This window comes from Equus asinus, chromosome 22 (genome assembly GCF_041296235.1).
Source record: "Equus asinus isolate D_3611 breed Donkey chromosome 22, EquAss-T2T_v2, whole genome shotgun sequence".
Taxonomy (NCBI): Eukaryota; Metazoa; Chordata; class Mammalia; order Perissodactyla; family Equidae; genus Equus; species Equus asinus.
In genome coordinates this window covers 53,282,335-53,307,918 of record NC_091811.1, presented here as the reverse complement: position 1 = coordinate 53,307,918, position 25,584 = coordinate 53,282,335, and the positions used below count along the sequence as shown (strand labels likewise).

Below are 25,584 nucleotides of genomic sequence, written 5' to 3'. Positions count from 1 at the left end.
CCCCCCAGAAGGGCAGATGGAGAGACAGGATGAAGGGCCATTTGCCAGGATGGAGTATGTCAGCCCAGGAGGCTGGATGATGTATTAACAGGACTTTAATGAGCTTGGGAGGGGAGCCACACTTCATTGCCTGAGCACTGCGCAGGATGGGGGGCAGAGGGGTGAAGAGCCCAACATCACCCCTACCTGCTAACTAAACCCCTGAACATAACCCACGCTACTTTGCCCATCAGAACCAATTCAGCACCTCCAAGACGCAGAGCCTTCCCTCGCAGAGTCCGGCCAGGGCCTGAGACCCTGACCCGGCCTACCGGCTCACAGGGATGGCTTTCCTGAGGCCTAACCCATCCTTCCCACCAGCACTGGAGGGTCCTGGGGGATGAGGAAGACCTGGACCCATGCTCCAGGGGAGCACAGTATGAATTCCTTCCTCCAGCCTCATTCCTGTCATCCACCCCCACCCTGGAGCCTGGTGGAGTGTGGCCCCAGTGACATCCAACCACAATGCCCTGGTGATGCCAGGCTTGGCCTCCTGGGACTAGTCCTACTGGCTGAGGTCACTCAGCTCATGTGGACATTGACCTCTCCCTTAACTCTGCTTCTGAATTTGGGGAGCCTGACAGGTGGAGCAGAACGAGTACAGTGGACTCTAGATCCAGCTTTGCTGTGTGACCCCAAGTGTGTCACTTCTCTCTGGGCCTCAGATGCCCCATAAGTAAGGAAATATCAGCAAGTTCCTTCTACCACTGCTATGCTGCGATTGTCTCTTCAGCAAGGGACAGCTCTTAAGGTGGTGCCTGTTGCTCCCTGTATCTTGCCTTGTTTTTCTTTTTTTTAAAAAAAAGTCTATTTTTTAATGAATTTATAATGATGTTATTTTTTTTTTCTTGAAGAAGATTCACCCTGAGCTAACATCTGTGTCAATCTTCCTCTATTTTGTATGTGGGTCACTGTCACAGCGTGGCTGACGGGCAGTGTAGGTCTGTGCCTGGGATCCAGGCCAGTGAACTCGGGCAGCCAAAGCAAGCATGCTTTAACCATTATGCCACTGGCTGGCCCCTGCCTTTCTGATTCTGAAACAGGGGGCTGCACTAGCGTTCTGGGCCTGGACACATCTCTCCCCTGTGCCAGGATGTGGTCCTGGGGCTGTGGAGTGGAGAGGAAGAGAGGATTCTGGGAGTGGAGAAGATGGACCTTGGTGAGTTCCAGAACCTGCTTGGGTGCTGGTCTTGCTTCCATATGTGGGTTGGGAAATCATGGGAGCCACTGAGGGCCTGGCCCTTCCCTTTCCCTGAGGTGCACCTACAGGGGTGCCCTGGGAGGTCAGAACCCAGAGCCTCCAGAGGGGGCCAGTGAGACCCCAGAGGCTCTGGAGGAAGCATCCTCGGAGAAGGGAAGGTGAGTGTTCGGAATTCTGCAAAGCCCACAGGACAGAGCGCTGACCTCAGGCTGGGGGGAGGGGCGCAGGGACAACCTTGTCCTGCTGGCATTCAAAGAGGCTGCAGCGCCCACATGGACAAAAACATCTCTGACGGCAGGACCCTCAAGCACTGCCCTTGGGTGAGACCACAGTCAGTCTTGGGATCCTCTGAGCGCTCAACATCTCCTCCACTTGAGACGGAAGAAATGTGTCTGGACCCTCCAACCCAAGGTCAGCCCCATCTCCTACAATCTCCTGGGGCAAAGCGGGTTCTGCTGTGGGCTGCTGGCCCTGCAGATCCCTTTCAGGCCTGGATCACCCCTGGAGCCTTGCGTCTATGCTTCTGATAGAATTCTGTCTACTCGTGGACTGGGAGCTCCACCAGGACAGGGCTGTGCCTTTGAGACTCTCTCAGGTGTCGCCAGCCCCTCGCCCAATGCTTGGCACAGCCTAGACGCTCACTCTGTATCTGTTGAATGAGTGCACCAATCACTGAACGCCTTCGGACACTGGTCTGGGATTCATCCTGCTTGGCCCAGAGGGAATGCAGCCTTCTCGGGGAAGCCCTCCGGAGAAGCCGGCCCCATTCCCACCCTCAGCGCAGCAGGGCTCGCCCTCCTCCCCTGCACCCACCCCCACTCGGAGTGGCGTTAGGGCAGAGCCGTGGACTTGCTGGGCCGTGTGTGTCCCACCCCTCCGCATCCCGGGGGTCGGTCCGAGTAGGTGCTCAGTTCACCGGGGGGCGGGGGAGGAAAGCGAGAGTCCATCAGCCTTTGGCCGAAGGGCCGAGGCAGTCCCAGGAGAGGGGTCTAGGGCGGCTAGCTGACGGGGCGGGCCGGGCGGCTGCTGTCCCCTTTGCCCTCCGACCCAGGAAGCCGCTCACACCCCGCGGACACGCTCGGGGGCCGCCGCTCAATCCCGACCTCCCCGCTCGGCGACCCGGCCCCCACCCTCACCGGCCGGCCCGGTCCCCACCCCCACCCCCACTTCCCACTCCAACGGCCCGGGAGAGGCGGGGGCGGGCCTGAGAGTGGCGCAAGGACACTCTCCACACCAAGGGTCATTTGCTCTTTTTTCCCCCTCTGTGGCTAATTTATTTTAGAGCTAGGGGAGGGAGAGGGCGGGGCCGGGCCCGGAGCGTGGAGAGGAGGGGCCGGGCGGGCCCAGGGGAGTGGGGGCGGGGCAGGGCGCGGCGGGGGAGGCGGGAGGGAGCTGGGGTGGAGAGGGCCCGAGAGGGGGCGGGAGTTGGGGAGGGGAGGGGCGCCCAGGGAGGGGAGGAGCAGGGAAAGGGGAGGGGAGCAAAGGCCTGCGAGGGAGGGCGCTGGGGGCGGGCAAGGGGAGGCGGGGGTGGGGGTGGGGGTCCTGCCTGCGGGGGGAGCCGGGGCGGCCCTTGTCCGGCCACCCCCACTGCCCAGTCCCGCTCCCGGCCGCGGCGGCCGCAGCAGCCGCAGCAGTAGCGGCTCCAGGATGGTGAGCGCCGCTGCCCCCCAGCCCCGGCCTGTCGCCCCCTGCCCGCGCCCCGGCCCCGGGGCCGGACGCCCCCCCAGGCCGCGCACACTCACCTAGGACCCGGCCGGGATGCCGAGGTACGGGACCGCGGGCCCGGCGAGGGCAGGCACGGGGGCGCCCGGGCGGCCCGGGGTCAGGGGGTGGTGACCGTTCGGTCGGGGTGTCCGGAGCTTTGTCCGCGGGCGCGGGCCAGTGCGAGGGCCGGAGAGGGCGGGGGCTGCGGGGCGCGGGCCTCGACTAGGCGGGGGTCGAAGGGCAAGGCCAGCGAGAGACCCGGGCGGGTGCGTGGGAGCCGAGGGTCACTTCCCGGGGGGAGGGGGCGGGCAAAGAAGGGGATCCCCTCCCCGCTGCCGACGGGCACCCTTTTCGCCGCCCCCTTTGGTGTGGAGGCTGCAGCAATAGCGAGCCGCCGGCTCTGGGGGGAGCCTGCGGGGTTGGGGGTTGGGGAGCCAGGATTTGTGGGTTCGGGTCCCAGAAGGATCCTGTGTCCGGAGCCCGAGGGCCGGCCCGCAGGCCCCTCCCACTCCGTCAGGTCTTTGTCCAGCGGCCCCTGTGTGTGTGGGAGGGGGTGGGGGCTGGGTTCCTGGCCCGGAGATTCCCCAGCATGGTGACGGGGCAGTGACAGGAGACTGAGGCCACCTCGGGCCCTGCGCCCCTGCTGCCAACCCCGTCCTTTCTTCTCTTTGGCCCGGGAGAGCATAGCCCCCATCTCAGAGTCAGGGGGCTGCAGGAAGCAGCACTTACCTTCACCCGTGGGCTACAGGCCTCACGGGAGACCCTCTGAGCTCCCAGCTCTCTGGAGAGAGCCCCTTAAACTTCCCACTCCAAGAGCCCTCTCTTGGTCTACACAGAAATTCCCTTGCTAGGAACCCGCTCTGTAGAGGGTCCTCCGCAGAGGGTCGGCACACAGTAGGTGCTCAGCAAATGCAGGCCCCCCTCCCTGGCCCCTCCAGGCCCCGAGTCCCTCCCGGAGGGAGGCGGCCTGGGGGGCTGCTGCGCGGGGAGCGTGTGAGCGGCCTGGAGCCTGCGCCCAGCGGCAGCCCGGCGCGCAGGGGTGGGTGGACGGGTGGGTGGGCTGTTAAAGGGACGGTCACTAAATCAGGATTAGGCCGTGGGGCTGTCAGGCTGCCTGGCCCTGTCTCCATGGATACCTAATTTGGAGGAGAATAGAGAACGGAAGAATGTTTGTGTTGTCGTCCGCACGGGCTGCCGCGGCCGAGCGGGCTCCTGCCCTGGGCCAGGCAGCGAGCAGTGGGGATCCGGTTCCAACCCACTCTGGGCTTCCGCGGGGAGGGGGACTTCTCGGTCCCCAGAGCCTTCCTTGTGGCGTCTTTGGAGTGGACCCGGGGGTGCCGTGGTCCAAAGAACTCTGACCTTGCGGAGGGAGCTCCAGACCCTCCCAGACTCCACCCCGAAAGCCCCGTGCCTCCTGGACCGGCCGGGCTGGGCTTCGCTCCCCGACCCCTAGCCGGAGCACGCGCCGGTCTCCGCGGAGCCTGCGCCCGCCCAGGACGGACGCGCCGGGCGCCTGGGTGCCGCCGCGCTGGGACCCGGCACCCGCGGGCTGCGGGGCAGGGGGCGGAGCGGGACTTCCTGGGGTGGGCGAGAAAGGGGCGGGGCTTGCTGGCCGGCCGTGCCGAGCGGGTGACAGGCCTCGTAAATCCCCCTTTCCCACATTTAACGCCATTTCGTTTATTTCCACTTGATTCCATTGGTGTCCGTAGCAGCCACCCCTGTAAGGAGCGACCTTCATGCCCTCGCTGGGGCATTTTCTGGGGCAAAGTCCTCTTGGGGCAAAGGGATTGGGGCAGTGGAGTGGCTCCTGGTGAAGCCCAGATAACCCCCATTCCTTAGGGGGACCCCGATGTCTCCAGGAGAAGAAAAAGGGACTGAGAAACACACGGATGAGGATGGCCTCCGAGGCCCTGCGGGGTTTTCTGGCTGTGGTGTAAGGGTGGGCTGGGCTGGGCTGAGGACCCCCTGAGGGGACAATTCCAGTACACAGACTGGAGGGGGCAGGGGGAGGCAGCAGCTTGGCTGTGTTGTTCCCAGGGCCCTTTCCTGCATTCCTCGTCGTCATCCATGGGATGGCCGCAGCTTTTTATGGAGCAAGAATCCCCCGCTCGCTGCCTGGGCTCCAGCTTTATTGCGAGATCTCAGACTCCCTCCACGCAATTTCACGCCTCTTTGCCTTTGCTCTTGGTGTCCCCTCAGCCAAATGCCTTCCCCATTGTCCTTGTCTTTCCCCAACCTCCTCATTCCTCAAGGCCCAGCTCAGATGCCACACTTCCTCCATGCAGCCTCCCCAGAGTCCCCAGCTCTTGTCACTGGCTCCTCCTCCCTCCGTGCTCCCCCAGCTCTGCACCTGTGCCTCCCTTCAGCCTTTGTGGCTCTGTCCACACTAGGCTTTGCCTCCTGCAGGACAGTGGTGGGGCCTGGAGTTCCCTGCTCGCACTGGGCCTGGCACCGGGCTTGGCATCTTGTGGGTGCCCCGTAGATATTTCTTGGTGGAATAAAAGGGGTTTCGTAAGGGCAGCCTGTAAAGCACTGAATCTGGACACGTTTGGGCAAATAGCAAATAGCTCTGCGCTCCTGGGTGGGTGGAGACCCCTGGGTGGGTCTCCTCCTTCTTGTTGCTGACCCTCCCCCACCCCCCAAGTCTGGGGAGGACTTTGCCCCTTCCTTTCCCCACAGACCGGCATTCTTTCCCTGCCATTATCATCCTGTTAAACAGAGAGGCCAGTCAGGATCCATATGGATCACATTAACAATTGCTTATTATCTGGGCCAAGACTGCCCCCACTCTCCACCCCCATCTCTACTGCTGCTGTCGTTGGACCCTTAGGAGCCCAGCCTCCCCGTCTCCCCCTCCCCCATGGGTCAGCCGGGGAGGGCAGGGGCCGGCCCCCGGTCTCCTCACCCTCCTTGTGCCTTCCAGCAGAACTTTGGTTCTTCTTGACTTGGCTGGCTGTTAATGACTTCTTTACCGATTTAATGAAAACCAGGCTCCCGGCAGGAGCACGGCTTGGTGAGGTTCCAGGGCTGTAGCAGGAGAGGTGGGCCCAAGGCCCGGGAGTCCCCAACACCCTGAGCCCCTGCCTTCCAGAGGACAGAGGCTGTGGACAGGGATGAGCCGCACAAGGCCGACCATGGGGCATCCTGGTGTCTTCTGCCATCTCAGGCCTGGGCTGGCCCTGCTCCCTTCTGGGAGCTGGTGGGCTGGTGAGGGAGATCAAGGCAGGAGAGACCTTGCACGGCACCGGGCCCCAGGCCTTGTGCTGCAGTCAAAGAAGCAAGAAACCAGAATTTCCTGGAGTGGCAGCTGAGTTGGCCTTTATGTTTGAATGCATATAGCCCAAGACTACTAGAGATGGAAGGAGCCTTCACGATCCCCCAGTCTGGGGGTCCATAACTTCTTTTGATTTACAGATCCCTTAGAGGGACCGATGAAAGCTGTCCCCAGAAAAATGTGGTTCCATCAATTGACCCAGACCTTGCATTCTGCTGTGGAGGGTTCTTGGACCCCCTGAAGCCCAGGGGGTCCCTACGTCAAGAAGCCCTCACCCTAGTCCAGCCCCCTCTGAAGTGCTGAGGGCAGAATCGGGCCTGTCGCTCAGCACTCCTGACCTCCACACCCCGCCCTGTCTGCCTGGCCTGATCATGGGGCGGGGACAGGATGAGCCAAGGGCCCAGGGGTAGCAGATGGAGGTGCTGGGCCAGCCCTTGAGTGGGACAGGTTTACACTGCCTGGGTCGGGGAGTGGGCTGGTCATCGCCTCTCTGAGTGTGTCACCTAGAGAGAGGGTGTCCAGGGGTTATTTTGCTTTAGGAGCCACTTGTCCCCGGGGAACAAGGATGAGTGGCAGGAAAGTCTGGCTCTTCTCTGAGCAATTCCATAAGCGTCTTGATGAATCATAGTGAACACTTACGGAGCACTTAGTAAATCCTCTCTATCTCATCTGGGAAGGGGACTAGGAACGGTGCCCACCTCGTAAGCGTTATTGTGAGGATGAAGTGAGGTGGGAGCTGGGAGCCCTGAGATCCTCTCTTGAATGACTGTGGGCCTATGAGGGCCTGGTCAGAAACGCAGGTGACAGTGCTCAGGGCTATAATTGCTGTTGATGCTGCCATTTCCCTACTTGGCCCGGCCCAGCCAAGGAGACGGGCCTGCAATGGGAACCTTGTTCTCCTCTCCGTTAGTACCAGGGTGTGGACAGTGTCCACCTTTGCAATCCATCTTGGGGACTGAAGCCAGGAGTAGTTCTCAGTGAATGGGAGTGTTAGGCAGTGGCCATGGGCCAGCCTCCATGGGACTGTGGCCCTGACCCCATTTTATGATGACTAATCATGGCCCCCACACTAGGTGCCAACCCCTGCGTGGCTATGACCCTGCCACTAGTCAGGCATAATCACCCTGGACATGTCACTTACTTACTCTGTTGGGGCTCAATGTCTTCATCTCCAGAATGGGAATAAAAGCACTAGTGAGTGAGCCCACAGGTGACTGAGCCCTGGTTTCAAATAGTGTGCCCCTTTGTCTCTGACATAGACGCCTACTCTGATGACCTGCTCAGTGACGTGGAACCCAGGGGCTCAGAGAACCACCTCCCCATGTGGGAGCAAGGAGAAAAAGCAGACACGTGTGTGAACGTTCTGGCCCGTGGCAGGGCTTGCCCAGCCATCTTTGAAACTCTCTCCAAAGTAGAGTCAGGGCAGAGAGGGGGCTCAGGAGGCAGGCGGGGGGGATAGCCAGCTTGGCTCCTCAGGAACCTGGGAGGTGGAAGTGTACCTTTCTCTATGTCCCTTCACCGCCTGGGCACACTCAGGCCACCTGCTCCCCAGCCTGCTGCTGGGATGGAGCAGGGGAGGATGGGAAGATGTGACAAGGAGGCTGGATTTTTCTCTCACACACCCGTATTGAGCACCTGCAACCAGCACTGCAGGCTTCAGAGGGCGACTAGCCAGGGTCGGGCTTCCTGGGCCCCTGAGACCCTCCGCACTCACTGGGCACCTACCCATCAGGCCCCGAGTGGGCGTTCACATCTCATATCTCCCATGCCAACCCTCCGCTTCCCATGTGGCCAGGAAGGACCAGAGCACGTCCCCGGCCCTGGCATTGTGTGCTTTGCCACAGGCACCTGATGTCAAGGGTGACCACGCTCGCTGTACACTTGGCAGGGCCCTGTGCCAGGCCCTGGTGTTTTATCCAGGCAGCCAGGCATCCAGCAGCCGTTACTTTAGGATGTGGTCCCATGTTCAAGGAGCTGACAAGACAATTGGGGACCAGTGAAGAGGCAAAGGGACAGGCTACACATTCAGGACCGCTCACCTTGTGCTCCCTGTGCAGTGGGGAGCCACTGAAGGCATGGGAGCAGGGAGTAGCACGCTCAGAGCTGTGGAGAGGGCACGGGATGGGCTGGAGAGGGGAGAGTCAGGGAAAAGACTGCTTGCTTGACAGCAGGGCCAGCATCATTGGCAGAGTCCAAGGAGACTGAGTTTCCCTGGAGGAAGCTGAGTCGTAGGTGTCAGAGGCCCTAACGCAGTGGGAATGAGTGAGAGACCAGGAAAACCCCCTGCTGCTGACTGGCCTATTTGGCCCTTGGGTGCTCCAGAGTCTGGGGGTGTTTGTTCTTCTTTCCAGGCCAGTGGGGAAAGAAAACTGGGATTCAGGTTATACTAGGGGAAGGCCTCCCCTACCTGTGTCATGTGGCTCCGCCTCTCCCCAGTCTGCTTGCGGTTTCTGTTGGGGCAGGGGGCCCCCCTAGGAACTCTCCTGCCACCAGGGGAGATGGCCCTTCCACCCAGCTCCTCAGAGAAGTGCTCCTTCCACCACGGCGTTCATTAGACGCTGGACCCTCCCTCCTCTAGGAAGGGGCTCCTTTTCCAGATGGACTGTGTCCTGTGTGGGATGGCCATGCTTTATGTTATTACCTTCCGTACTGTAGCCCTCTTCCGGCTGGAGTTTTAGGGTCTGAGCCCCTTGTTGGGAACGAAGGCGCTGCCTCAGCAGGGTGGGAAGGGCAGCTGGCTGGAGTTGCAGTGGGGATGACCCAGGGAAACTGCCGGGGGCAGGGGGCGGGGGCAGGAAGACCCCTTCAGCCTACCCGGGAGTACCCCTCCCAGTAAAGACAGCCTCTTCTCTCCCCGTGATGGGAGCTCATCACTTCTAGAGACAGTCAAGGGGCTGCGCAGGGCTGCACAGTCCGCCATCCGATGGTCCTTCAGCTACTTGGAGAAATTCAGTGCTCAGGGGTCTTTCTGCACTGTCTGCAGGCTGCGCGCTGCCCTGCCTCTCTCTTCACTCTCCGCAGGTGTGGTCGTGACTGTAACCAGGGGCTGGGGTCTCAGACCTGCAAGGACTTGTTTGGTCCCATGAGAACCACTTTGAAATGTGCTAAGCTCCAGGGTTTGCGACCGAGTGTGTGTGTGTGTGTGGGGGTGTGGGGGTTGAAGGAAGACAGTTAAGGGGGTCAGGGGAGGATGGTAGGAATCAACTGACACCTCTGTTTTCTTAGCTGATAAATGGGGACAACATCTTACTTGAGAGGCAGAAAAGCATCTGGCCCCAGACTGCCCAGGCGAGTGGCACCACCTCCGAGAGCTTGGTGACTTAGATGAGTTAACTGTGCCTCAGTTTCCTCCTCTGTAACATGAGACCAGCAGTTGTACCTGCTTCCCAGGGTTAAATGAACTTAGAGCGGAGCTTGGCGGGGTGCTGGGGTCCCATACAGGAGCAGACAGACAGAAGGAATTGCTGTGGTTGCTCTGTCTTTGCCTAACACCCTCCCCCCAATTTCTCTTTCTCTCTCTGTTCCTGTGACCCTGCAGGTGTGGGGGCCACCCCCTTGAGGACAGCCCTGCCCACTCACACCCAGGTAGACCGGCCAGGCTGCATAGCTGGAGTTACTCAGCCCACCACCCCCAGGGCTGGGAAAGACACAGGAGGGGGCGGGGGAGCTACTGGGGAAGCCCAGGTGGGCTGCCTGGGGGTGGGGGCAGCTACTGGGGGAGCCCAGGTGGGCTGCCTGGACATGCTTCCTTCCCTCAGCGCAGGCCTGGCCCGCCATGGGGGGGCGGGTCTCTCACCACCCCAAGCACAGGGACGCACAAGGACGGGGCGTTTTTGGGGCCAGGGAACATAGGATCACTTAGACCTTAAAGCTTAAGCTTTTTGGAGGTCACATGCCACCCACACTGATGCAGGTCGACTTTGAGTCCTAAACCTGGCTGAGGGGAGGGCGTGGGGCCTGAGGGGGGCTCCAGTCTTCTGGGCTGAGAGCTGTGGTCCATGAGCCCTGAGGAGTTCATAGATAGAACCATATCCCAATGTTATTAATTCCCTTTGTAATCCCATGTATTCTTTAAATTTTACTTCCCCCTCCAGCTTTATTGAGGTATAATGGACAAATAAAGCAGTCCATGTATTTTTATCTTATGCATTAAAAAGTATTTTTGAGGACAAGCCACCCATTTACCGAGTGCATGAGGTGGCTGTGACTAGAAATGGTCAGGAGCCCTGACCTCATCCTCCACCTCACACCCACGCAGGGCCAAGTCCTGGGACGAGGAGACAGGCACTGGGAGGGTCTTTTCCAGCCCTGGATAGCCGTGTGCCTGAGCTGGGCAGTAGCCACAGCCCCCTCCACTGACTGCCAACTGGATGCTCATCAACACCCCAGGCACCCCCGAAAGCCTTGTGCGCAGCTGTTCCTGTCTCCAAACTGTGGTGAGAAGCTGAGCGCCTCAGGGAGGGGTCGACTCTAGCTGGGGCAAAGCACAGGGTTCAACTGCAAATCTTTTCTTTCTTTCTTTTTTTTTTTTGCTGAGGAAGATTCACCCTGAGCTAACATCCGTGCCAATCTTCCTCTATTTTTTAGTGTATGGGCTGCCAGCATACCATGGCCACTAACAGAGCAGTGTAGGTCCACACCCAGGAACCGAACCCTGACTGCCAAATCAGAGCACACTGAACTGAACCATTAGGCCACTGGGGCTGGCCCTCAACTGCAAATCTTTGTCCCTCAATGAAAAAGTGAATAATCTTCAAAAAGAGGAATTAGAACAAGTACTTACTATAGAAAGAAACCCAAAGGCCCACTGCCATTGTATCAGGGAAGGTTTTCTGGGGAGGGGACTTTGGGATGGAAAGTACAGAGTGGAAAAGGAACAGATGGGGGCTGCTTGGCCAGAGCACTGTTGTGCAAAGGCCCAGGGGCAGGGCTGGCCAAGCAGGGAGGGAACGGGTGCCACCGACTCTAAAGAAGGCCTTTAGGTGGCAGGACCGAGGGGCAGGGCACTTGTGCGGCGTACCCCCGAGGGAGCCAGCAACAGCATCGGAGTCACAGTGACATAACAGCATGGGAGCGCCACGGCTGCAGAATGGGGGAGACGGCCTTCTGGGCAGAGGGACCAGATGGCGCCAAGGCCTGGAAGTGTGACCGTGTCTGGCCCAGAGAATGGACTCCATGGCTGGAGGGGCTAGAAGGGGCCAGAGTGGCAGGGTCTGAGGCTGGAAGGACAAACTGATTGGCCTTTGGTGGCAGGCTGAGGCGTTTGGCGTCCATTCTGTGGTCAGTAGGGTTTGGGTGTGTGTTTTAGACAGAAGGACTACCCTGGCAGGTGGGCAGAAGAAGGATCAGGAGGGAGAGGCAGTGGGTCCACATGTGGGCCAGGCGTCATAGCGGACATGAGAGCTGGGGGTCGTTTCAGAAAGTGTCAAGAGGACCCAGTGTCCAGCTGGATGGCAGAGGCTGCAAGAGCTGGAGAGCCGGGGCCTCCAGGGTTTCCAGCCTGGGTGCCTGGGTGGACTCTGGAGAGAGAAGGTGGGGGTGTTTTCCCCAGGTGTGTGAGTCTGAGGTCTTGGTGGGCACCCAGGGAGCCCTGAAGAGTCCCCTCTACATCCCTAACCCTCCCCGTAAGGTTCCCAGGGATGGTGAAAAGGGTGGCTTGGGAGGAAGTGGGGTCTGGCACGGTGGGCTCTCACAAGGGACCTGACGGGGCATGTGATCTTGCCTGGGCAGTTTCTAAATGGCAGAAGGGGGGCCTTGGCCAGGCCCTGGGGCTCCTCCCTCGATTGGCAGAGGAGGAGCTGGTGAGAGCTGCCCTAGGTCACAGGTGGGAGGAGCCAGGGGTCAGGCTAGGCTGTTCTGGGAAGCTGTGGTTTGGGCCTCAGACTGCATTTCCGGTGATGGTGAGCTCAGTTCCCTCACAGCCTCTGCAGACCCACCCGACAGTCGGGGCAGGACGGGGACGTCACTCCTGCAGGGCAGCGCTGCCCACTCTGGGGCCCAGTGGGTAGCTTGGGAGCTGTATTTTTTTCCTTGGAGTCCCTCTAGCTCAGTGGGTCCTCCTTCGCTCCCCCCGCTCCCAGGCCGGAGCACCTAGCGAGCCCTCTCAGGAGCCAAGTCAGAGCCTGCGCTGGTGCCCTGCCCCACCCTTGGCCCTGCTCCAGGCGTCTTGGAAGACCACCCTTCCTTCATTGCCCTCACAGCAGCCTGTGGGAGATGCTGGGTCCTCCCATGTCACACTGGAGGAAACAGAGATTGAGACACTCGTCCCACTCTCAGAGGCTGACTCACAGGAAGGGGGTGAGACGGTGAGCTGCAGAGGGACCCCTGGGCTTGCTGGGCTGGCCTCAGAGACCCCCAGCCTTGGTCAGTCTTTCAGGCTGGGCTTCAGACACCTGCCTCACTCAAGTTGCTAATAGATCCCGGCTGCGTTCAAGGGTCCTTGGAAGCAGCCAGTGAAGGTGAGGGAAGGGAGAAGAAGGGAGGAGCCTGTCCTCTGTAGAATAGACTCCACCACAAGCCACCACACTCCCCACCGCGCAGCCTGCTGTGGGGACTGAAGGAGATCAAGGAGATCAGGCCCCCAGCCCAGCAGGCAGTGGCCTCGGGGAGATAGCAGCCTGACTTGTGAGCTGTCCCTCCCCTTCTGTCCTGTCCTCAGGGCCCAGAGTTGAAGTCCATCCCTAACCGGCTCCAACTTAGCTCAGGTAGTGAGCAGAGTGAGCCAGCGCTGGTGGCCTAGTGGTTAAAGTTCAGCATGCTCCACTTCAGCGGCCTGGGTTCAGTTCCCGGGCGTGGAACCACACCACTGGTCTGTCAGTAGCCATGCTGTGGTGGCAGCTCACATAGAAGAACTAGAAGGACCTACAACTAGAATATACAACTATGTACTGGGGCTTTGGGGAGAAGAAAGAGAAAGTAGTGGTAAGAGGCCGTGGCAGGGTGGGCGCTGTGCTGCCCTTTAAGCAGTTCCCGGCCCCCCAGGCTCGCTGCCCCTGCTTCCTGGTGCAACTTCCACTTGCTCAGCACAGCTCACCTCGTGCAGGCATCAGGGAGAGGCATTCAGCCTTGCTGGCCTTCACTGAGAGGCAGGCGCTGATGGCCTGGACCCTCCCAGAGGCACACTTGGTTTGAAAGTGGATGCTTGTTAACCAGGATGATTTTCTGTTGCGGAAATTTCAGACAGCCTAACTAAGTGAAGCAAACAAAATTTAGGCAGGTGAAGACAAACTGTTCTTTTGGGGAAGGGGCAAGGGTCATAACTCGGCTAGTTGTCCCTACCTGGTGTCCCCAGGGGGACGGCTGGGGGATGGAGAGCCGGTACCCGCTCCCCATGTAGCCTGGGGTAGGGGAGACCGGCGGTGGAGGGAAAGGGCTCAGAGCATCCCAGCAGCTCCAGCTGGGAGGGGATCAAGAGGAGGGTCAAGAGAAAACATGGAGGGGCTGTTGGAAAGAAAGGGGTGGGAGGAGAGGGGGCTTCAGAGCTGGAAAAGTGATTAGCAGCTTTGAGGAGGCTGAAGTCAGCCCTGGCAGCCCCGGGGCAGCACAGGTGAGGGGAAGAGCAGTTATTCACAGAGAGCGGGCGAAGATGGCCACCGGGCCAGCCAGCCCCAAAGACAGCCAGATCACAGCCTGTACAGGCAGGTGGCCAGGCCCTGGGGACGGAAGCCCCTCCTGGGGATTGGGATGGGACTGAGTCTGCAGATAAAGCATGGGATCTGTGTCGGGGATCCTGCTCCGGGCTCCCTAGGACCCTCTGCAAGAGTGGGGAAGCCCGGGAGCCACCCCCAGCCTCCCGGGGTAGTCGTGGGCCGTTTGATCAGTGAGTGTGTAAATCGGGATTTTATGGATCGCTTATTCACTGCTGGAGCTGGGGCCCCCAAATTCCTCTGTGCCCCAGAATGCTTAATCTAGTCCTGAGCTTTCCCCTGGGAGGGGAGGGAGGCCAGTTCCCCCCAGGCCCCTACCCCTCCTGCTGTGTCTCCTCCCAAGGCCCCAGGCTTTGTCACTGCAGGTTGAGCGGTTCAAATGTGCTAATACACTCCCTGGGGGCCGCTGGGCAGTGGGACTTAACCTTCAGTGCTGTGATTGGCCAGAGACACCATGGGAGGGGGGTCCTGGCAGCAGCTGGGAGTGTGTGTGTGTGTGCGTGCGTGTGCATGTGCGCCTGTTTGAGGGACGGGGTGGGGGGTGTCCATCCTGCTCAGACCACTGGGCAGAGACAAAGGAGCTTCCTCTAGCCTGGAACAAGGATTAAGGCCAGAACAAGCCAGGTCCCTACCTGGTCAAGCTGGTTAGGGAGCCCACCTGTCCATCTTTACATCCTCTTGTTACATCTTGACACGGTGGGGCCTTATTCAATGTGTGTTGAATGGATGGATGGATGGATGAGCGGCCAGAGTGACTGCGTGTCTGACTGGGGTAGGGCCTGCTAGAATAACCCAGCACCTACGAATTCCTAAATCTCCTCCTAAGATTCCTAAGTGTCCCCCCTCCTTCACTGAGCCTCGCTTTAGCCCAGGCCTGGCTGACACAAGGCTGGACATGAGGGACTGGCCAGGCCTCGGGGGACACAGCTGTGACCCCCGGACTGTGTTGCCACTTGAGAGTGCTTTCACTGTGGTCACGTTTCTTCCTGCCAGCCCCCATCTGTCTTTGGGATTTGATGAGGATGAGGATGGTAGGTGAGGGGGGAGGGGTGTCGAGCAGCTGAGGGGGGAGAGAAGGAAGCACAGCCCCAAGGGCCAGATGACAAACTGCCCCATCCTACATCCTCCCCTCCCCTTCAGCCTGCCCCTCCTCTCCTGCCCTGAGCTTGAGGGCGCAGGCAGGCAGGACCGGCTGGGCTGGTGGGGAGGGGCTTGGTCCAGCAAGCCCCCTCCTTCCCTGGCTCCTGGGAGGCTTGGGCCAGCCAGGCAGACAACTCCCTAGGAATCCAAAGGAAAGGAGTCTGAATCTAGGGAGGTCTGCCTGGAGACCCCAGGAAGCGAGACTCCAGTCAAGTTCCATGGAGCGCTGCGGGCAGGGGCTCCGGTGGCCGTGGGGACACGCTGGCTGGGGAGGAAGTGCTGCCTGGGGTCAGACCTGTGCTGGGCAGTAGAACCCTCCTCAGTGATGCGAATGTCCTGTGTGCTTGCTGTCCAGTACAGTGGCCTCTCCCCCACGTGACTGCTGAGTGCTGGGAGTGCGGCTCCTGCTGCTGAGGAACTGAATTTTAAATTTAACTTTAGTAGTAAATTTTAAAAATAATTAATAATGTAAATTTTAAAATAATTGATACATTTTAATGCATTTAAGTAGCCACTTGTGGCTAGCAGATGCGAATTGGCCAGCACAGGATTGGAGGCTGTGTTCAGGGGTCCAAGCCAAGCCCTTGGGTGCAAATCCCTTCGTGGCCGCGTGGCCTGGGGCAGGGCCTCTTCCTTCTGCCATCTGTTGGACCCTCGCCCCACCAGTTTGGGGCTTGTCTGCTCCTGCGGGTGGCTGCGCTGCCCCTAAGAGGTCCTGGGTCACCAGGGGGCCAAACACCCAGGGACAGACCAACAGCCCAGGGTGGGAAAGGAGTGGCTGTACAGAGCTCCAGACTTTGAGGCATCTTAGGAACTTTCTTGGGGGTGTCAATCCTAGAAGGCTTCCTGGAAGAGGGGGCTGTGGGGCAGGCTTGGGCTGGAGCTGAGGGATGAGCCAGGGATGGATGGAAGGGCCGTGCCTGAGAGCCTAGCCTGGTGAGGGCCCTGAGTTTGGTGCCCCGGGACTTGGCCACGGCTGGGGGAGGGGCTGGCAGAATGGGCCGAGTCCCAGCTTCTCCCCTTACTAGCTGTTCTGACCTTGAGAGAATCAGTTCCCCTGCCTGAGCCTCTGTTTCCTCCCCTGCAGAATGGGGACAATATGCTTATCTGGCAGCGAAGTCGTGAGGGAGAAACCGGAGGGTAACCATGAAAGTTCTTTGCACACACTGGAAGCCTGGGAGAAAGGGAAGGTTTATCCCCAAGGGTGCTGGGCCCCTGGCCTGGCCTCTCAAGACGAGAGCAGATGGTTACAGCTTGTCTGTGGCCCTGACCGCGACACAGGCAGGGATTTCTGCACTCTCCCCTCCCCCCAGCGCGTGTGCACACACAGCCCAGATGGGGGCCGCTTGGTCAGCCTGGCTCAGGCCCACCTCCTGCTGTTTGGCATTTGACATATGAGGAGTCCAGGGCCGGAGCATCCCCCCCATCCCAGAGAGGAGCCGGGCTGGTGGGGAGGCCTCACTCCCTTGAGGAGGCAGGCTCCCAAGGGGCCTGAGCTCTTTACCATGTGTCCTGCGGCCTTTGATGGGGATTCCAGTGCCCCTTTGTCTTCTCGCAGAGGCCTGACTGGGGAAGGAGAGAAGGAGAAAGATTAAAAAGAACAGGAGGCCAGGTGGGGTCCCTGGGGGCCGGGATGGGCAGTTTCCTCTGGTGTTCAGACACAAACTCTGCTTCCAGGAGGCACCCTCCCCTGTCCACTCCTAAGGGAAATCCTGGGCTTTGCCTCTTGCCACCCTCCCCATCTCAAGTGGGCTCCAAGTGTTTGCTTTATTTGGACACAGCTTCTTTGCTCATCTACCCATCCACCTGTCCTTCCATCCATCCATCCACCCATCCACCCATCTACCCATCCATCCATCTATCCACCCATCCATCTACTTATCTACCCATCCACCCATCCACCCTTCCATCCATCCATCCATCCATCCATCCATCCATCCATCCATCTACCCATCCACCTATCCACCCATCCACTCATCCATCCCCCATCCACCCAACCACCTACCCACCCACCTATCCATCCCTCCATCCATTCATCCATCTACCCACCCACCCATCTATCCATCCCCCATCCGCCCATCCACCTACCCACCCACCTACCCATCCATCCATCCATACATCCATCTACCCACCCACCCACCCATCCATCCATCCATCCATCCTACAGAGTCCATTAAGAACTTATTGTGTGCCAGACACTGTCCTAGGTGCTTGGGATATGACAGTGAACAAAGTCCCTGCTCTCATGGAACTTTCTAGTCGACACAAGACAATAAAGCAACTAGTAGGTCAGATTTATGACAAGTGCTACAGAGAACGTCAGGTTGAGGGGGACAGTGTTTGATGAGGTGATGGTGGAGCAGAGACCTGAAGTGAGGGTGTGAGCCATGCAGAGAGCTGGGGAAAAGAAAGCGGGTTGTAGGCACCGAGTGCAGCAAGGGCCCCTGAGGTGGGAGCCAGCCTGGTGTAGGGGGAGCAGCGAGAGGCCAGTGTGGCTGGAGGGGAGGCCCGGAGGTAAGGGGGACCTGGTAGGCCACTTGGGCTTTTATTCTGAGTGAGAGAGGAGCCACTGGAAGCTGCTGGGTCAAAGAATGACATGATCGGACGTCTTTTCAAGGGTCGTCGTGGCTCCTGTGTTGAGACTGAGAGTGGGGGGGTGAGGGTAGAAATGGGGAGATGGGACAGGAGGCTGCTGCAGTCAGCAGGTGAGAGAAGGCGTGGAGGGAGGTGGTGAGAAGTGCTGGCAGTTCAAATAGGTTTTGAAGCCAAGGCCCATCTGATTTGCTGGTCTGAGGTGGCAAGGAGAGAAGTTCAAGATGACCCAAGGTTTCTGGCCTGAGCAACTAGAAAGGACGAAGCTACCATTTCCTAAGATGGGGTAGGGGTGGGGTGGGGTGAGGAATCAGAGTTTGATTTTTGGATGCATTAATTGTGCTAATTAAATATTCCACCGGAGGTGTCAGGAAGCAGGCTGACTGCCAGCAGGGCCAGGGGAGAGACCCAGGCTGGAGAAGCTCGTTCAGGAATCCTCAGTGTACAGACGGTGGTCAAGGGCGCGAGACTGGATGGGGGCTCCAAGGAGTTGATGTGGAGAGAAGGACTGAGCCCCCGGCTCTGCAAGGCTCAGAGGGGAGGGTGTGGAAGGAGGGCAGTGAAAGAGGCTGAGGAGGAGAGGAGGCCGGAGGCGGTGAGGACTTTCCAGGAAGGAGGGGTGATCGGCCCAGTCCAAGACTGCTGAGCTGGGCCTGGGGCGACCAGGGATGTAACCACGCAGCCATGTGCGTGGGCGGCCGCAGTGCTGCGTGTGAAAGTCTGGCTGGAAGGGCTCAAGAGAGGAGGGAAGGGGAGGAATCAGAAAACAGTCGTATAGGCAACTTCTAAACTTCTTGGTTTTTGTTTTGCTGAAAAGCAAGTAGGAAGCAATAGGGTGTAGTTGGAGGGGATCAGAGATGATTTTGGGCTTTTTTCCCCCCTAAGATGGAGAAATAAAAGCATGTTTGTAGGCTGATGAGAATGATCCCGTGGAGGGGGGAATGCTCCTGCAGGAGGGGGGGAGTGCTCCTGCAGGAGAGGGGGAGTGCTCCTGCAGGAGAGGGGGAGTGCTCCTGCAGGAGGGGGGATCAAGGGACAGCATCCTTGACACACAATCACCCCAACAGTGACCACACCTGTCCTGACCATTCCCACTCCTCGGAGCTTGTGCATCCATCCTCGTCTTCCTCTGCTCCCCACTCCCTGTCCCCAGCTCCGAGTTCTGCATCATTTCTCCAGCCAGAGTGAGTTTGGGGACAGGGAGGGAGACAGGGAGACGGTGCTGATCCCCTGGGCAGACTCCTCCCCTCAGGGGTCTGCTCCTCAGTTTGCATCCTTGCCTCCCCACAGCCTGTGGAGGTGGGGAAAGCACTGGCCAGAGGTAGGGGGTCCCCTTTCTGACAGCTGCATCTCCTGTCTGGGACTCAGTGTGTCATCTGTAGACAGTATCTATGAGGTGGGGTGCTGTGGGCAGCGAGTGAGTGATGACATGGGCGGGCCGGCACTCCCTGCCCGGCTCTGGCCCCTCCTCTCACCGGCCTCAAGTCCACGCACAGACCACAGTGCTTTCCATCCTCAGAGACTCGTTTTAGGTGCTGCCTGATACCCCCCACCCCGGAAAATAGCTTCAACTGTCTCCAGGCTTCCAGAATTCAGTCTTTTCTTGTCTCTCTTTCTTTTCCTCCCTCCCTCCCTGTCTTTTGGCTGTGACCACTTTTCCCTTATCTTTCCTGTTAGACCACAGCATCCCTGAGGACGGGGGGTCACAGTTCGATCCAATTTTGCATCTCTACCGGCTGATACTCCCTGGGACACTGACGGCATCCTGAGAGTCCCTGCAGAAACGAGCTGCAGCCCCTGCAACGTGGAGTTTTGCAGCCACCTCTCTGGCCTCCTTTGGCTCATCCCCAAACTTTTATTGAGCCCCACCTACAGTAGGCCCTATGCCAGGCCCAGGGGGTCCCCCAGGCAGAGTTCTGGGTCCAGCTGTGCTGGGGGCTGCTCTCTGGCCTGGACTGGGGGAAGAGGTTCCTGTGTGGTGGGTACAAGGCGGTGGCAGGTGACTCCTTCTCCGGAGTCCTCTTGTCGCCCCTCCCTCTCCTTTCCTCTTGCAGTAACGGGGAGCTGGCATGAAGGGCAGGGCCCAGTGGTGGGGAACAGTCCTGTTCAAGCCCTGCCAGGCGACCAGAGACCCCCCCCAGGGTACCAGTTTTGAGCAGTAGACAAAAAGCCTGGGACAAAAGGCCTGTGGGAGCCGCGGTGAATAGATTAATGAGATTTCCATATGAGGCCCAACAATGGGATTCCCCTCTCCAGCCCCTTTGTCTGGGGCTGAGATAATGGAGCCGGGGAGCTGGCCCAGGAGGGCAGCGGTGGCCCCTTCTCCACTCAGGCCTGGAGCCGCCACACAGCTGCCCCTCCTTCCCTGCCCGGCCCCCAGCCCTGTCTGGCCAAGCCCCCTCCTTCCCGGTGGGTAATGGAATTCTGAAGCCTAGAATTTCTGTATGATCCAGAAGGGGAGTTAGGGGCCTCCTTAGGGAGCTGGAGACGGGCATTGACACTGCATGGTTGGCGTCCCTTCCCACCACATCTTGTATAAAATTTACTTTAAAGGGGTTCCTAGGGAGAGAGAAAAGTTTGCGGTCCACCATCCACACCGTCTCATTTGACAACTGAAGAAGGTGAGGCTTAGAGAGGCTAGGTGTCTTGCCCATGGTCACGGTGACAGCTCAGGGTGATGGCTGCCGTGGGATGCTGGGTGGGCTGGAGGAGGAGTGTCTGAGGCCTGCGTAAGGGAAAAACACACTCTTCCCGTGTGTGTCTCTCCTTTACTCTCACACTGCTTCACTTCCGACGCCAGGTGTGTGGGTTTTCCACACATGAGCCAATTCTGCTGCACCAGCTGAATTTAACTACAAATTTGACTCAATTTGGACACTCTCTACAGGGGAATAGTGTCAGATCCCAAAGGTTAAGGGCTCAGTCCTTCAAGGCTGCCCTCGTTTCAGAGGCCAATCTCAAGTCCATGTTGTCACCCATGCTTCTGACCGATGGGCTATAAATCAGAGGTTCCCGCGACCCGGTCCTCGGGTTCCATTAATTTGCTAGAGCGGCTCGCAGAGCTCAGGGAAGCAGTTTACTTACTAGATTACGGGTTTATTATGAAAGGATATAAGATCAGGAACAGCCAGATGGAAGAGATGCACAGGATAAGGGGGGTGGGAAGGGGCTGGGAGCGTCCACGCCCTCTCTGGGGCCCCACCCTCCCAGCGCCTCCATGTGTTGCCCTTTTGGGGTCTTGTGGAGGCTGCATTACACAGGCAGGATTGATTAAATCATTGGCCATTGGCGATTGAACTCAATCTCCAGCCCCTTTCCTTTCCTGGGTGGTGGGAGGGGTGTGGGGGGTAGGTTGAAAGTTCCAACCCTCTAATCATGGCTGGTTCCCCTGGCAGCCAGCCTCCATGCTTAGGTTACTAGGAGCTTTCCAAAAATCATCTTATCAGCATAAACTCAGGTGTGGTTGAAAGGGGCTTGTATGAATAACAAGACACCCATTTCACCTTTATGGCTTTGAAGGTATTTCAGAAACTGAGGACAAGAGACCAAATATTCTAACGAAAGATGCTCCCATTGCTCTCATTGCTCTGGAAATTCAAGAGTTTGGGGAGCTTCGGGCCAGGAACAGTGGATGAAGACCAGATATATATTTCTTATTATAAATGACACCGTCACAGCCTGTGTGAGGCCCCATGCATGGACTGCTCCGGGCAGGGCATGGCCCACGGGGTTGGACAGGTCCACAAGGACTGAAATGGGCGCACTGAGTGTTTTAGTCACTTGTGAAGGCCGAGTCGCTTCTCCCACGGATCCTGCAAGACTTCCTACAGATGGGCTTTAAGGAATTCTTGACTTCCCCTTCCATCCAGTAATTCTCCCTGTTACTATTTATCGGTCGCCTGTGAGTCTGAAGGACTGCACTCTGCGGCCAGGGTCAGTGGAGTTCCAGCCTGCTCCATGTAGGAGGCCCTTGGCCCTCACGGGTCTGCAGACAAAGAGCTGCCTCGGGAGCCTGACCTTGCTCCCCAAACTTTGCCGCAGTTGCAGAAAGTTGCTTTTCCTCCAGAGTCCCAGCCACCCCCAGGGAAGGCCACCGACCCAAATAAGGAGGTCTGTCCAGCCTAGGGGTGTGAACGCGTATCAGGTGGCAAGTTTACAGGAAAGGGACAGCTCTACTTGTTTTGCGGTGAGGACAGAAATTCTGCTGCCTGGGGGCATAGGCGACTTGGGATCCTCCGGGGGAGGTGCTTCCAACTGCAGGTCTGGAGGATAGATATACCGCACTGGAGGCATAGCCGCGTTCCCAGGAAGTACAGGAACGTGTTTCCAGAGGCAGTGCAGGCGGTGTCGTGGCCTCAGGCTCTTCCCTGGCCCGTGAGAACCAAAGGCTGGACCGGGGAGGCAGTGCAGCCGAGAGGGAAGGGCTTGGGCTCTGTCGTCAGACTGCTAGGGTCTGAATCCTGCTCCACTTCTGTTCCAGCTTGTGCCTTGGGGATGTAGTGACCTCTCTGTACCTCAGTCTCCTCACCTGTAAAATGGGGGTGATGACAATGGTGTTATCTCCCAGGGCTACGTAAGCTCAAGCATGTGGAGCACAGAAAAGGGACAGGCTCTGTCCCTAGTGCTGGGCTGCTGGGGAAATGCCACGAGGACCCGTCTGTCATGCCAGAGCTGGAAGGACCCTCACCCACAGAACATTCTCCAACCTCCCCCAACCCCAAGGGGAAGTGACTTGTTGGTAGTCACTCAGCAGGGCTGGGCCGCTGCTCGGGTTCCTAACTGCACATTTATCATGCATACTACTGTACCCCACTCTGGCCTGCACACTTTACATACACTGTTTAATCCTCATGGCCACTCTTCAAGGCATATGTTATGCCCTTTAACCGATGGAGAAATTGAGGTTCAGTGAGGTCAGGCCACTTGCTCAGGGTCACACATAAGTGTCTGGGCCTGGATTCAAACTCAGGTCTCTCTGATTCAAAGCCCACACTTTCCCCCAAGTCAGGAGGCCTTTCCGCACCTCCAGCTCAGCTGATGGAGGGGACTGGAGGGTGGCCTATGGACCTGGGAGGGAGGCGGGGGCAGGAGCCCTCCAGGTGCAGGAGGTTGAATGGCAGGAGCTTGTGGGCTGGGCCACAGGCAGGCCCACGGTCTCTATGCAGGAGCAAGAGGGCTGGAACAGGCCTGGGGGTGGGGGCGGGAGACAGCATGCTCTACCTGCTGGCCTCCCCCACCCCAGCCCTCCTGAGTTGGCCTGGGTGTGTCAGGAAGCACCCAACTGAGACTGCACTTAAAGCTTCTGTGTGTATCCGGACCTACCTGCACACACACAGACACATGCATGTGTGCCTGCAGCTGTGCACATCTGTGCATGTCCCGGCGGTCCGTGCACGCATGCTGGTGTGTCCTCAGGCTCCCATGGGTCAGCATTCTTAGCCTGCCTGTAGGTCAGGCAACTGCACCTCCCTCTCCCTGAAATTCTGCCCTCCTCTTGCCCCCTTGGGTTGTCTACTTGAGCTTGCTCCTCAGGCAGTTGGGTTCTGGCCAGATCTTTGTTCTTTCCCTTGGAAGAGGTGGGAGGAAGTCTTGAGTGCTATGTGACTAAGTTCGGCAGAACTTGGTGATCTGGTCCCCTGCTCCCCAGGTAGACCACTAAAGGACCTCTAGCAGAGGCCAGATGGTGAAGGAGAAGGGGAAGAGAGATGGCTGCTAGCTAGTGGGGCACTTAGGCTGAAGGAGGTCTTTTTGAAGATGGGAAAGAATTGAGCTTGCTATGGGGAGGGAGCCTGGACACTGTAGTGGGGGGAATAGTTAATAATAATAATAATAGTTGATGGGGCAAGATCCCAGCCTGGGCCAGGATGGGGTCAAGGGCTGGGGTGAACGGACCTCAGGCGTCCTGCACTGCAAAGTGGATGTAGATGTTGATAAAGGTGAGGACAGACAAAAGGCCAGAGGTGAGGGAGATGTGCCCCTGGGAAGAGAATTACCCGGAGGAGAAGTATCTGATGGGCTTGAGGGTAGAGCTCACATGGGCTGGATGAGCTGCCCAGACAGGTCCCCTCTAGGGAGGGGCTCATCCTGGAGTGGAAGCAGGAGGCTGGGTGTGAAGCCCGGAGGACAGGCTTGGGGGGCTGGAGGTGGGTTCCTGGAGCCCCCAGTAGCTGACGTAGAGAGTTTCAGTGACAACCAGAGTGTGTGGTCTTCAGGGAAGATGGCTGCGGCCAGGGCAGTAGCGGGTGGGAGGGAGGGCAGAGAGGACACCACAAAACAGCCACGAGGAGGAGCAGAGGGTCTGGCAGGCGGTGAAGGAAGTGCATGTGGACAAGTCCAGATCCAGAGCCTTCTTTACTGTGTCTGTGTGCTGGGAGGGGTCACTCTTTCTCCCCAGCACGCCCAGTTTAATATGCTCAGGCAAAGTGCCATCATCAAGGTCAATCTCTCTTCATATTAAGGAGCCAAAGCACAGATAGCAGTAAATAGGAAAAAAGGGTTTGGGGTCCATGTCATAACGCAGTATTTGTCTAACGTGGACGTTACCTCCTGTGACCCTGCAGCCAGAACCACTTGTGATTTCTGGGGTTGCAGGACGTTAGCCCCTTACACCAGGTAATGCCTCTGCTCTTGGTGACGCCTCTCAGCGGAGCTGGAGAGCTGCATTTCTGCCCCTGGCCCTCACACCCAGCTCTGCTGTCTGCTCAGCCCTCTTGCCATTGGTGGCCAGGACCACCAGATGGAGGTGAACCCGCCTCATGAACTCCGCTTTCCTTTGTAAGCTTTAGTGTCTGTGGCTCATGCCTTCCTTAGGCAGCAGGGCTGAGAGTATAGTTCATTTTCAAAGAGCGTCCTCTCCCTTTGATGTCAGGTCAGAGTCAGAGGAGGTAGTGAGATCAATGGGGGTGGTGCTGTCGACAGGCTGCTGCAGGTAAGGGCAACTGTGAAGCTGAGAAGCAACTGGATTATTTTCAGCTTCTTCTTCTCCCTCCCTCTCCCCCCCATATACCCACTTCCAAGGCTCCGGTGACCCAACATTTCTTGGTGCTCCCTCCAGGCTTGCAATGTATGGTTAACTAGGTTGCGCACTGCATATGAGACCTTCTTCTAAAGGGGCACGATTCACCCCAGAGACATGGTAATTTGTAGATTTGTTATGACAATTTTCCAGAAGGTGGCAGTAAAGTGTCTTGAGGAGGGGAATAGGGCGTATGAGCTAGCACAGCCCTGGCTTTCTGAATGCATTGTGCTCTGCACCTTGGAAAGTGCTGGAACCCTCTAGCCTGTCTGGCCAACTTGGTTTCTCACCCTTCAAAGTCCAGTAAAGACACCACTCCCTGGTGAGCCCTTCTCAACCAGGTGCGGCATGTTCCCCTGAGCCCTTGGCACACACCTCTATTTTCCCACCTCACAGGGGACACTGTCTACCTGAATCCGTCACCTGGCTGAACCATCACATTCACCTTTCAGTCAGCCTCCATGCCTAGCACAGCACTTAGTATTTGCTCAATAAAAATTTGTTGAAGAAAGACTACTGAAACTGTAAGTTTGTCTTATCAAAAGCTTAGGTTTGAGAAATCATCATCAGCAAAAGCCGTGTCTGGCATGCCAGGGGCCCATTTAGTCTCTGAGATTTCATCCTTAGATCAGGCCAACCCACTGGAGCCATGTGCCCGGAGAGTGCTACTCCCTGGGCCCCGAGTCCCTTTTACTAGGTTTGGCTCATGCCTTGACTGGTGCTGTGGGACAGTGTAAGAAACAGCCATGCAGGGGCTGGCCCGGTGGTGCAGCGGTTAAGTACACACGTTCCGCTTCAGCGGCCCTGTGTCAGCCGGTTCGGATCCTGGGTGCAGACATGGCACCGTTTGTCAGGCCATGCTGTGGTAGGTGTCCCACATATAAAGTAGAGGAAGATGGGCATGGATGTTAGCTCAGGGCCAGTCTTCCTCAGCAACAAAGAGGAGGATTGGCAGCAGCTGTTAGCTCAGGGC

The 25,584-nt window shown here is 58.3% G+C and overlaps 1 protein-coding gene across 3 annotated transcripts in view; it reads left to right on the top strand.

The window, feature by feature from the left end:
- The first annotated feature begins 2,694 nt into the window (after positions 1-2,694).
- Positions 2,695-25,584, top strand: part of FIGNL2 (fidgetin like 2) — a 28,585-nt gene continuing 5,695 nt past the window's right edge. The window contains exons 1-3 of one of the 3 annotated variants that reach the window (XM_070495320.1): positions 2,695-3,006; positions 9,757-9,803; positions 10,477-10,654. Coding sequence is in view for 1 of the 3 variants with exons in the window: in XM_044756396.2 (XP_044612331.2) it covers positions 10,432-10,654 (223 nt within the window). In the remaining 2 variants the exon portion in view is untranslated. Of the gene's footprint in view, positions 3,007-9,756; positions 9,804-9,947; positions 10,655-25,584 lie in introns of those variants that run through there. The other 2 variants (XM_070495319.1, XM_044756396.2) reach the window with 2 other exon arrangements.